This window comes from Chenopodium album, chromosome 22, assembly GCF_948465745.1.
Source record: "Chenopodium album chromosome 22, dcCheAlbu1.1, whole genome shotgun sequence".
NCBI classification, from domain to species: Eukaryota; Viridiplantae; Streptophyta; class Magnoliopsida; order Caryophyllales; family Amaranthaceae; genus Chenopodium; species Chenopodium album.
Genome location: NC_137855.1, coordinates 32,841,191 through 32,854,394, shown reverse-complemented (window position 1 = coordinate 32,854,394; position 13,204 = coordinate 32,841,191). Strand labels below are relative to the sequence as shown.

General features: G+C 37.0%; 2 protein-coding genes across 2 annotated transcripts; one reads left to right on the top strand and one right to left on the bottom strand.

The window, feature by feature from the left end:
• The first annotated feature begins 246 nt into the window (after positions 1-246).
• On the top strand, positions 247-10,232 carry LOC145604642 (alpha-1,2-mannosyltransferase ALG9-like). Its single transcript, XM_081660548.1, has 11 exons — positions 247-645; positions 1,649-1,733; positions 1,828-1,987; positions 2,792-3,009; positions 3,165-3,466; positions 5,246-5,360; positions 5,456-5,594; positions 6,351-6,547; positions 6,982-7,071; positions 7,152-7,335; positions 10,096-10,232. The coding sequence occupies exons 1-10, from the start codon at positions 368-370 to the stop codon at positions 7,281-7,283; spliced, it is 1,716 nt and encodes a 571-aa protein (XP_081516674.1). The 5' UTR covers positions 247-367; the 3' UTR covers positions 7,284-7,335; positions 10,096-10,232.
• On the bottom strand, positions 8,260-10,260 carry LOC145604643 (uncharacterized). The gene is made up of 2 exons (XM_081660549.1): positions 10,122-10,260; positions 8,260-9,332 (listed from the first exon to the last, which is right to left on the bottom strand). Exons 1-2 carry the CDS (start codon positions 10,258-10,260, stop codon positions 8,575-8,577), a joined length of 897 nt encoding a protein of 298 aa, XP_081516675.1. The 3' UTR covers positions 8,260-8,574.
• Positions 10,261-13,204: the final 2,944 nt, after the last annotated feature.

Genomic DNA, 13,204 nt, shown 5'->3' with positions numbered 1-13,204 from the left:
ATCGGGCCAAGTGAGGTGCATTTCAAAGCTATATCATGCTAAATTATTATATCCATGCGAGTCGAAATATGAATCAGGGTCTTCCAAATTAGATCAGATCGAATTGAGTAAGTTTTTGACGCTTCTACTTGTATGTTGTATACTCTATGGACATTTTAAAAGTCGATCATTCATTTCTATGAAACATAAAATATAATATAATTTTTTTTTTAAAAAAAAAGGTTAGGAGTATGATTTACTAAATTACCCCTCACATTCAAATCCTCAAGCATCTTTACTTTCCATCGGAGAAGTAAACCAGAAGCAAAAACCTCAGGCAACAACAACACCTCCACTCCCACTCTCCCCACCAACAAACCCCACAAAAATGGCGACGACAACACGACAACGGCGCACTCAGCCGTCAGATCAACCAGCACCATCATCATCAACATACTCCAAGCTCAACAAGCCATCCAAACATGGCGGCGGAGGCGGCGGAGACGACGGTGGTTTAGGGTGGGGATTACCATTGTTTGCCCTTGGAATGCTGCGATACTTAAGCGCAACTTCTAACATCATTCATGATTGCGATGAAGTGTTTAATTACTGGGAACCTTTGCATTTTCTTCTTTATAAGTCTGGGTTTCAGACTTGGGAGTACAGGTTTATTCTCCATTGTTTAATTTTTATTCTCTTTTCTTTTCTTTGATTTTGGTTTTATTTTTGTCAATTTTAATGGGATTGTGGATTGATATGTATATGTTTATATTTATTTGTTTGTTGGTGTCTTTGTTTGATATCATTAATGTTGGTATTCTTTAATTTTGGTTTTATTTTGTAAATTTTAATGGGATTGTGGATAGATATGTACGAAGTATATGTTTATATGTATTTGTTTGTTGGTGTCTATGTTTGATGTTGTTTGTGGCAGAATATTCTATCATTAATGTAGGTATTTGAAAATTTCGTGTCGAATATATATATTATAGTCTTTATTTATTAGCCCGTGTATTGCACGGGTTTGAAAGCTGGTATCTTGATTGATATGTGGTTGAATAATTGTAGCTATTGGTATTGTGACGGAGATGAGTGCTCCAGTTTTAAGAGATGGAATTAGGGACATTGTTTCCGAATTCTTGCAATTGAGTTTTAATATGGGTGTTTTTTTCATAAGAATCAAAATTTTTGTTGCATAATTTAGTTGGGAGTTGGGGGTTGGGGTGTTACTTCTAGTGAATGCAGATTTACCAGCTAAAAAAATTTTCCTATGAATTGATGCTAGTTCTTTGTGCTTCAGGGTAGTTTTTGTTAGAAGCATGAACTTGTAGTTTCATTCGTCATTGCTATATAGTTTGCACATTCAATATAATGTTACATTTCTAAATTTAAATTGCATGGATTTGATGATCGAACTTTTAAATAGGCGATTATATGTCAATGTTGATGTGATGGAGTTAAACAATCTATCTGGGATGATAGCATGGAGTAGATAGGTTACTTGTAATTGATTTTTTATTTTATTTTTTAATTTGGCACTCGGCGGAAAGTAGTACATTTGATGAGTGCTTATTTTGTATGGAGGCTCAAGTTGGGAAGTATTAAATATACTGTGATAATGGATAAGCTTTTTCTCTCCAACTGATTCCGATTCTCTTGCAATTTGTAGTGCTGAATATGCTCTGAGATCGTATCTGTACATTGTATTCCATGCTATTGTGGGCGGACCAATTTCCTTTTTGTTTGAAGACAAGGTAAGTTTTGTACAAACTTTGCTATTGGTAGGCGTTTTAAGTCTTAATTTAAGTCTCATAATCTTGTAAATGTGTCAAAACTTCTACCTTTCAGGTCAGAGTATTTTATGCTGTGAGGCTCTTTCTAGGGCTTATCTCTGTCGTTACAGATGCATTTCTTGTTGTAGCTCTCTCCAGAAAGTATGGGAAACGTCTTGCCTCTTACACTCTTGCGATGCTTTGCTTAACCAGTGGATGCTTCTTTGCTAGCACAAGTATGTTGCTCTCAATATTTTCTTTTCCTGGATGCTGTTATGTCCTTTTCTGCTTCTTTTGTTTATCTCTTTTGTCTTTATCTGCTTCTTGATCATCCTACATACTTGCATCAACTAAGAGAAAATGAAATATGAAAAACTCTCTCTCCTCTCTCCTTTCTCTAAAACCCTAGCCTCTATTGTTGAATTTTGAGAAGGCTTTCATATTGGTGGAAAGCCCCAATGTTTATTTCTTGTGTGTGTGTGTGTGTGTGCGCGCGTGTGTGTATGTGAGTGCTTTCCTTTCCTTTGCTTTTGTCTATTTTTCTAAAGACGTGGTTTTTGTTCTTTTCAACCATCTCCCCTTTTGAAAAACATAACATAGTTTTTCTTTTCCTCTTTTGAAGGAGGATTTGCTTATTTGTTTTAATGGATTGCTGTGAAATTGTTTCATTGGTGAAGGATTACCGCTTGATTGCATTTACCAATTTCTTGAATACAATCAGATGAATCAAATAAAAAATCCTAACAGCTACAGTAAATCGTTAGATAAACTCTCCAAAAAGGTGGTATATTCCAGCAATGTGAGCTAGTAATGTTCCAAAGTGCAAGATATATCCGATGATCGTAGTTTATATATAGAAATTCTTTATTTGATTCAATATGTTATGTAATTTTTAAATTTGAATATCTTTTGTAGATGCGTATGACATTTTTAAATGAATTGATTTTACTATTGAAAAAAAACTAAGAGAAAATGATGCTTCTATTAGTCTTTTTGTTCTTCGAAGTATCTGATTTATAATATGGATACTACAATTTCAGGTTTCTTGCCAAGCTCATTCTCGATGTATTTTATGTCCCTTGCATCTGCATTGGCTCTTTTGGAAAAACCAGCAATGGCAGTTTCTGTTGCAGCTAGTGGGGTTATTATTGGGTGGCCCTTCTCAGTGTTAGCTTTTCTGCCTGTTACATTGTTCTCTTTGCGTAAGAGCTTGAAACAAGCATTTATTTCTGGAACAATCATTTCTGTTGCTCTTCTGGTAAGTTCAACTTTTTTTTTTCCCCCTTTAATAAAATGTTTTTTTTATATATGTTAAGCTATCTCTGAGCAATATTGAGTTCATGTGTGGTTCTCAATGCAAGGGAATTCGTACCAAACACGCTAATTACATTTACCAATGTGTACTTGTCCTAGGTTCTCTCAGCTGTTGTTGATCACTACTACTACAAAAAATGGACATCATCTGTGCTAAATCTGCTACTGTATAATGTGTTGGGAGGTGGTGAAAGCCACTTATATGGAATCGAAGGACCATTGTTTTATCTACGGAATGGATTCAATAATTTTAATTTTTGCTTTGTCATTGCTTTGCTGTTTCCTATAACGTTGCTTGTGCGTGCCGTGCGGAAGAAGTATGTTCCAGAGTTGTTAATTATCATCTCACCTGTATATATTTGGCTTGGATTTATGTCCCTGCAGCCACACAAGGAAGAAAGGTTTGATAACTAATCCCCCTCCCCCCCCCCCCCCCCCCCCCACACACACACACACACACACTTTTTTTCCCCTGAAATCTTGGTTTTGGTGTAGATTTATGTGTTTAAATTTGGCATTATTTAGAATTTTGTTTTCTTTCCTTTATGATATACTTAAAATCTTTGATTTATCCCCCTTATTTTATACATAATTTAATTGGTGAGTGAGAGTCTGGATGAGTTGAACTGTTGAAATCAATGTTCAATGTGGTAACTGAATGGGTGAATGGCTCATGATAGGCGGTGCCGCGGTGAGGAGCCGAGGACATATTGTTTAGACATTTTGGACACTTCATGGTTGCTTCTTGTTTATGTCAAGTGTGAAGTCATTGATCGAGAATGGTAGTCAGCAGTGTAACTGTAGTGGGGTATAATGAGCTGATATGCCAAATGATCTATTTCCCCCTCTAATTTTTATGTTCAAGATGAACATACCTGACCAGCTGACCTTCAGGATATATCAGGATACTAATTTCCTTTGACTAGTGCCTAAGTCATCGCTTTGCTCCAAGTGACAATGTGTATGACGTATGCTAGATATTGCCCTGTGATCATGAAAAATGATATACATCGGGTCAAAGATGAAGGACATGTTAGTGATGTGCAATCAATCTGGATGGACTTTGTTTATCTGATTTGCTTTTCATGCCTATTGATGACCTCTACACCGCTTCAACTCATTACTCAGGCAAACAGGGCTGGTTGGCTGATGTGGGGCATTGCCTTAAATACATGTCATGTGATGCTGATTGATGTTATGCAATTTCTGGGGATTTTTTTCACTACTGTTTTGAGCTTTTGATCATTCTACCAAACTGGTTATTTGCTGTATAGGTTACCCCTACTTTAGCCCATGATTTATTACTACAAACCAATGATGGATTTGATTTTTGCTACTTGTTTATGTCTTCTGTAGCTGGGTTACTGTAGGTTCGAAGTCTTGTCATAGTTGTTGAACTAATACTTGATACAAACTGAAGCATGTCATTGTAATATCACATTAATTGTCAGGTGATTGGACTCAATTGTAAACTGTATAATGTAAGTCAAGTGTCAATCACTCAACATTGGATCTGATATTCCTGATCATACAATAATTTCTTTCCTAAATTTTGTTAGAATTTACTGTTTCTTGGAGTTAAAATGTGGGAGCTTTTAGAAATTCTAAAGTAGAAATTTGGCAAGGGTCAGTAACTCAGAGGCAAAGTATGGGAGGGAGAGGATAGAGATTCTTTAATAAGACAAAGGGAGTGACTTACAAAAATGCAATGTATTTTCTTATATACTGACATGCTTGTTCATCTGGTGCCTGGTGGAATGCATTATTATGCTATATGCAGATTGGATTCCCTTGATACAACTTCTTATATCTTATTTTTTATTTTTCTTTTCCTGGTCTGCCAAAGTAATTATGTTTACAATTATCTGCAACTTTGATGATTCATCACAATGACTATGAAATTGTAGTGATTATCAAAAGCAATGTGAACTCCAGCTGGTCTGCAGTACCATAAGTAGTTCCATTGGTAGCAGTTGTCTGTCCCATGTTGCTTGTTTAAGTGTTAATTCAGAACTTAGATTAGAGAGATTTTAGAAGTTCTGGTCTATCGATGTTAGTAAATTATTATATTGATCACTTGTGTAAAAATATTTTGTTTGGTTACGTGGACTGCAAATTTCTGTTGTTGTCTATCCTTGTTCTTTCTTGCAATACTTACCTTATTGTTTGCGTTTCTGCAGGTTTCTTTATCCGATATATCCACTAATTTGTGTGGCTGCATCAGCTTTTATTGAAAGTATGCCTGATTTTTTCCGTGATAAGTACAACCCTAATGATAGTTCTGCGCTTGTTATGGTGAGTGTTTGGAAATTCCTCATAAATCTTTGCTGCTGTTTTTGTAAATGTTGTGATGGTCTCTTATATATAAACTGTTGTGTTTTGTTAAACAGATTGCAAAATTTGTCAGGCCACTGATCCTCGGCTTTATACTGTGTGTATCCCATTCACGTACTTTCTCCTTGATCCATGGGTACTCAGCTCCTCTGGAGATCTATAAGCATTTGCAGTACCATGAGGATGCTGGATATGGTAAGCTTTGGATTATGGTTTATTCGTCGCCAATGTGCACAATTGCACACTTCTAATTTGTCTTGCAGTAATGATTTCTCCATTGACTTAAAACATACTATTTCCAGTCTAAAGTGTTGCTCATGTTTACTTTTTACGAATTTAGGAACACAACTGACTGGCAATTGGTCAATAACATGTTAATTTATCGGGCTTACAAAATTTTGATTGTGAAATATGCATGAATTATTTTAGAAGGACAATAATATGGTTAAGAGGGGGCGTATGACTGCTGCAAGTAACTAATTTCTGTTTAGCTGATGAAACGTGATCTGACCATGGCATAGCAGCTGATCTTCAGCAACTCAGTGATTATGCAGGATAAAATTTATTCCTTTATCTGACAAAAGCTGTCAAAATATAAATGTTTTGAAGTTGTTGAGAAAGTTATAGTTCCTTGGTTTTGTATTCTCTCACTTATTCTTTGGAGACTGAGAAGATTTTAGTAAAACTCTTCTTTTGTCTTAATTCCCCTGTGTACACCACTTCCTTGCTTTCATTAATAGCTTGGATATAAGTCTTACTAGTAATGATTTCTAACTTCTTCCAATGTAATTATTGGGGAATAGTAACCTCTAGAGTAAAGACATTTCTATAAACATTTTTTTCTGAGGAATGTCCTGGGTCTCACATTTTTATTGTTTGGAGGGTCCTTAACTTTACAGTTCTTTTGAATTTCACTATTAACTTTGCTTTGGTTTTTCATTGTGATTACAGGTTCTACCCTCTGTGTTGGAAGTGAATGGCACAGATTCCCTTCTTCATTTTTTATTCCCGACTATGTGGCTCAAGTGCGCTGGATTGATGATGGATTCCGTGGTCTTCTTCCTTTCCCCTTCAATTCAACACTTGGTGGAACTTCAGCGGCACCTTCTTATTTTAATAACAAGAACAAAGCATCTGACAAACAATATGTAATGAATTTCAAACTCAGCCCCTGCCTTGTCAGTTCTTGTTTATTGTGAAAATCATAGCCTTTTCTGCTCTTAATCTACAAAATTAGTTTCTTTCATTTAAATCATGGGCATGTTTGAAATGGAGGGAATAAATATGAGGTAATGAGGTATAAAATAAGAGTTGGTAGATGGGATGAGGAAGGATTGATTGAGGAATTATTCCTTCTTTTTGGGGGTCATATATTACTTTAGAGGTGGGGTGGGAAATTATTATCCTCAATAGAGGGGTAGTAGCTCCCCTACCCCTTCCTCTTTCAAGTATCACCACCTCCAACATTCTATTTTTATTATTTAACTTCAATTGCACCATAATTTATTACTTCCAATCCAAGGGTCCCCCTAAGAGTGATTGTAAATTGCTTGTCTAAATTGCTGTTGCCATTAATGTGCAGCTCCAGGATCTTGAAATCTGTACCTTGCTTGTGGAACTTCAATTGAAACGTCCCTTTGCATATCGTGGTAGTGACTTGTCAACATGGGAGGTAGTATTTCTAGTATTTTGTTCCTCTTTAATGTTTTGATTTATTTTATTTTTATATGCTTACGTTTAACTCATAAACAGGTTGTTGCGGCATTGCCTTACTTGGATAGAGAGCTCTCGCCATCCTTGCATCGGTCATTCTTCATCCCATACTTTTGGCAGGAAAGAAATGTCTTTGGCTTGTATAAACTTCTTAGAAGAATCCCAAAATGAGCTCCACTGCAGGGAGCGTCTGATCTGTTCTAACTTCTAACCCAAAGCACAGGTACTTCTAATTAATCCTAGACATGATTTAGTCTGAATGAGGAACTTCTTTGTCATATGAAGTATAATTCAGGTTGAGAGCCTTATGCTTATCCACATCAAACTGTTCTACCCTTGCATTTTACATGAAAGCTTTTAACTTATAGCCACTACACTTTGTTCATTTGTTGATTTTATGTCAGAATTAGGCAACTAGCAATTATCTCAAGTATGTTAGCGGTATTGGAATAATGTCATGCTTTGTCTGGGTAGTGAGCTATAGGATTCTCTTTTAAATACTGAACTCTCTCTCTGTGAATTTAATCTTGCACTCAGGCTGCGGCTTGCATTTTGATAAAATAAGTAGGTGGTGCAAAAGTGGTTAAATATGAAAATAAAATTACAAGGGGAAAGATAAAAGGGAAAATAAATTAGGCGAACCAAAATGTTTATGTGGCAGATAATATTTTGGATGAATACAAATAAAAAAATTACAAATCTTGTTGAACATTTCATGACATGTTATTAAGAAAGTATTCCCTTAGTGTTTTTTTTTAATATATTTATTTAAATTTGGTAACTATTATTTGTTCTAATTTGATTTCATGCCTTTACTTTGATTATTAATATTGTTGCGATATATAAGGAATGGAGGTTGTATACAAGTAAAGTGACTATAAACAAAAAAAAGTTAATATTATTTAAAATGTTTATCGATACATATCTAATGATAATAGTATTTATTTTATACTCCTCCCATCTCCTTTTAGTTGTCATATCTAGGGAATGAAAAAAAAAAATGAGGGAATTATTGTGTTGCTTCTCACCTTTTAGTTTTAGATTACTTGTGATCAATAAAAATTGAGTTTAATGGCACTTTTAATGCTTTTGTTGTTTATGATTGGGGAAACCTGAGAACTATTTTAGTATATCCCAAATTGAAAACTTGACAACTAAAATGGATGAGGTATATTAGTAGAAAAATATGGTCAATGTGAAATGTAATATTACAATAATACACCTTTTTTTATGGAAGGTTTGTTGGGGGGGGGGGGGGGGGGGTTTAAGTGGGAATAATACATTAATACACCATTTTACATCAGACTATCAGAGATTTTACCCCCCCAAAGCTGAACGTACATACAACTAAAATGGGTTGGATACAACATCAACGGATCTACAGATGCTGCAGTACATCAGTCATTTTTTATATGCATATTATAGGTTATAATCAACTTTATCAAGCTTTACAGCACAACTATTACCAAACTTTTTTTGAACCCATTAGCCCTAGAATGTCCTCCCACATCCCTCCACTATTCACATATTCCAGCCCAATAACATTTGGACTGCATGCAGCAACAGTCCAGTACCCGGCTCGAATTTCTTCCTGCAACTGCTCCTTTTCCCATCCACAATATCCATCAAAGAACTTAATGTCATCCAACCCAATCACATTCCTCTTGACCATCTCAGCAGCACATCCCACACTCTCCTTGGTCCCATAATACAAACCTTTCATCACCTCATCAAACACTCCACTTTTACTGACACCATCTTCCCCCTCTTTTGGGCTTTTAACAAGGAACAGTCCTTCTTCTAAGGGACCTCCAAAGTACAAGGGTCGGTCTAGAAATGTGCCAGATGCATCCAACACTGTCGACTTCGTTTCCTTGATGGACATTAGTGATGGGCGGTTTAGTATGATTCCAGTTGGCCCTATTGGCCCTGTTGCTAGCATGAGGACCACAGTTCTCTCAAAGATGTGAACCCCGTCGAGCTTCTCTGTTGCTATGAGTAGGCAACCTTTTTCAGGCTCGTGAATTGCATGGGCCCAATTATCACTTATTATAAGCTTCTGCGGATCAACATCAGCTGATGCTGGTGGTGGTGTTGTGGGATTTTCAGGGATAGATATTTTCTCTGCTGCAACAAGTTTTGCTCTGAATGATCTCCAATCTCCACTGAGAGTGGGATTTATTTCCTCATCTCTGGATGACGAGGATCCTGTTTGGCAACCTACATAAGATGTAGAAAATATTTCATATTTAGTGCTCCGTTTAAGTACTGATCAATCATCATTAGTTCCAGTTGCTAATCAGGTTAGGGATTTAAGAAAAGGGAATAGCTTATGTCTTCTAGCTGAGATCAGGCCGTCCACCTTACTGTAATAGTTTCATGACTGGATGAACTCATGTATTAGGGGGCGTTTGGTATAAATTTCGTAAACGGAACGGAAAGAAGTTATTTAAGTAAGGGAAAGGGTAATAATACACGTTACCTTTGATATATGTTTGGTATCTTTATGGAATGGAAACAAATTGAGGAGTTTATGATTGAGGAAGGAAACACATTTTGTTTAGGGTATCAATTTGGGGGATTTTGTTACCCTTTGGAAACGATATTTGTTACTTGTAGCTCATACCAAACTAATAGAAAGGGAAACACTTATTTGTTTACGTTTCCTGCATTACATATTTTCATACCAAACACCCCCTTAATGTTACAATTGTCAGTAAGGTAGAATTTCAATCTTGAACTTCCTCTACTTCATAATACCCTACTGAATCAATATTTTATAATTCAAATTGTTTGTCAATTAATAAATTAATGCAGTATCACTTTTCAATTTGAAGTACTAAAGCAATATTACTTGTCACCTAAATGCTAGCAAATAATCCTTCATACGTGTGCATAACATTAAACAATGATTAATCGATTATTATCAATAGTTTTTGATACACTGCTTCTGGAAATGCTAATATAGTAAACTTTGTTTCAGAAATGACAAGTCGAGGACAAACTTACATGTTATGGAAGAAGTGATATGCTTATAACTGTGGAGCAGAGAACTCTTCTTGGGAAGGGCAAGGAGCTTAGATTTCGCCATCGGAATAAGTTCGGTAGTCTTGGTAATGCAGTTTGAGCTGAGAAAACAAGCTTCCATCTTTCTCTCTTTTTGCTTGCAAATGGATAATTTTGCTTAGATGTGTATGTTTTTGGCTCTTACTTAAATTAGATGGAAGAATATGAAGTGGTACTACTATGTACAAGAACTCCCAATTTTTATTGGAAAAACAGGCAATATCCACCACACATAGTTAGTTAGTGTATTAAGTTGGATAGGGTGGCTTTTGCACTTTTTGTACTCTGCTGGCCCAGTGGATATGGCGTGATGTGGCGAAAAACTATAGGTTAAAAATATTCATGTTCATCTACCAATCTTAAGCACTGTATTTTTGTTTTTTTTTTTTTTTTGACATCATGTAAACAAACAAGAAAAGAAAAAAACTAACTAAATTACAAATATATCTTCAAAGGATAAAGCCAACCCAATGGCTAACTGAGCTTTATTGTGAGCATCGACCACCATATCCCTGTCCACCTTCCAAATAGTACAAGTTGTAAACAACTTGCCCCTGTCGCGTATCTCCTGAAGCGTCCAGACAAGCCGAATATCTTGTGTGCTCTCATCCTGTAACATACTAATCAAGTTAAAAGAATTAGTGTAAACTTCAACAGAAGTTAAATGAACCTTTAACGCCCATTTGAGGCTTTTCAGACAAGCCAGAGCCTCCGCATGGACTGCCGAACCAGCCGCCCCAAAATCATATCCCCCCTTCCCTACATTGTCATCGTGTGTTGTTTGGAGCAAAGACCAGCCCAAACCCGCACGATTCCCATCATTCTTCCAAGCAGCATCCGAGATAATAATATGGTGCGGAATCGAACTCCTTTCCAAACCCAGGCTTATCAAGTGAAAACCCGGTGGAGGGGAGTAAGAAACTTCTGGAGGATGGAGAAAAGCTAATAACGAATCATCCTCACCCTGAAAAACTTCATGCGAATGCAACGAGCACAAAATTCTAGAAAGGATAACACTTTCAGAGGAAGAGGTCCCACGAAAGACCAGATCATTACGCGCTGACCATATTTCCCATAAGGTAATTAGAAAGTAAATTAACCTTTTACTCTTAATACCATCCATGCTATAAAAAAGCTGGATATAACTAGAAAGCCAATCCCAGAAGGGTAGCTCCCCATTAATTTCTGAGTGAATACTCAATTGACTATTAATCCAAACCCGTGTTGTAATCTCACAAAGTCGAAAAATGTGGTTCACTGATTCAGACTCTGCCCCACAGCTCTCGCACGAAGTCCCAATATCTAACCCCCTACTCTAAAGCTGTGATCTGACTGCTAAACCTTCATACGAAAGTTTCCAAAGGAAGAGTTTCCACTTTGGCAAAGTATTAAGGCGCCAAAGAATGTTGTAAACACCATTCTTACTATGTCTATCTCCTTGCTCAAGGCCATCATGAATTGAATTCTGAAGAAAACAATACGCAGATTTAATTGAAAGATTACCTGACGGATGACCTATCCAGTACATAAAGTCAGGCTTAGGGTGATCAGGAAGTTCCATCGAGATGATCGACCTAGCGTCCTTGAAATCGAAGGATTGCTGGATCAGGGGAAGATTCCAGCAATTAGAAGAGGTGAGAATGAAGTCCTTGACTTTCCAAGTAGCAGCCTGCGCAAGCGTAACTGATGAAGCAAAGGTCGGAGTATAGCCTTGCACCCACTTCCCTTTACCTGCTGTAACCTTGTGACCATCCCCAATTTTCCAAGCACACCCTTCCAGTAACCTGCCTTCTGCCTTTCGAAGGCCCCTCATCCCTGGAGAGAGAACTTTACCTCTTAGTAAAGCTTGTGTACCTGTATTCAATGAAAAGGGGTATTTTGCTGTGTAGATCCTTGACACCAATGAATTCGGATTACGATGCATTCTCCAAACCCGTCGCATTCTAAAGGATGTGTTGAGGACCTGTAGACTACGGATACCCAGACCTCCCATTCCCTTAGGTTTATGCAAAATTCCTTTTCGTACCCAATGCATACCCCTTTCCCCTTGCTTAGCCCAAAAAAACTTGATAATCAGAGCATCAATCTTCGATAAAATAGAAACCGGAATATCCACTGCTGAAAAGACATGTGAGACCATAGATACCAGGACGGAATTTATCAAAACTAGTTTCTGAACCTGTGATAGGAGAACTGTGTTCCATGAAATAATCTTCTCCATAACCTTGTCAATCAAATACGTAAAATGCGTACTTTTCTTTCCTGACATGTCGATTGGAACACCTAAATGATGACCAAAAATCTTAACCTGTGTCATTCCAAACACGTTCTTAAATTCGCATTGATTTTCCTCTGATGTATTTGGACCGAACTTTATGAAGGATTTGTTAAGGTTTAACTGTTGGCCTGAAACCAAGCAAAACCTTGATACAATGTGATTAATAGAAATACAAGAAGCCCGATCCGATTTGAAGAAAATCATTGCATCGTCTGCAAAGAAAAGATGAGACACAGTTGGTGCCCGCCTGACCACTCGGATTCCCTGAAAACTACCAATATCTTCCCCTATTTGTAGCATCCTACTTAGGATATCCATACAGAACAAAAAGAGGAACGGAGATAACGGATCACCCTGACGAATACCACACTGAGGAGAAAACCCTGTTGACACCTTACCATTAACCAGGGATTGGAATGAGACAGTGGATACACACTGTTCAATTAGCTGAATCCAATGAGGTGGAAACCCATAGGCTCGAAGTACCTTAAGGATAAACCCCCAATGAATCCTATCGTAAGCCTTACTCATATCTAATTTGATCGAGGCCAGATTAACTCCTCCTGCCCTTTTCTTATTAATAACATCTATAAGTTCCTGACATAAAATAACATTATCGCTCATATACCGTCCCTGAACAAAGGCATGTTGCGAGTTCCCTATAAGACCAGGGAGAACCTTCTTGAGACGTGTCGCTAAACACTTTGAAGCAATTTTATAGATGGTATTACACAAACTAATAGGGTGT

Coding starts and splice junctions, on each gene's coding strand:
- LOC145604642 (XM_081660548.1), top strand. CDS start 368: ATGGCGACGACAACACGACAACGGCGCACTCAGCCGTCAGATCAACCA. Junction 3,467..5,245: donor CAGCCACACAAGGAAGAAAG/GTTTGATAACTA, acceptor GCGTTTCTGCAG/GTTTCTTTATCCGATATATC. Junction 5,595..6,350: donor CCATGAGGATGCTGGATATG/GTAAGCTTTGGA, acceptor TTGTGATTACAG/GTTCTACCCTCTGTGTTGGA.
- LOC145604643 (XM_081660549.1), bottom strand. CDS start 10,260: ATGGAAGCTTGTTTTCTCAGCTCAAACTGCATTACCAAGACTACCGAA. Junction 9,333..10,121: donor TATCACTTCTTCCATAACAT/GTAAGTTTGTCC, acceptor CATCTTATGTAG/GTTGCCAAACAGGATCCTCG.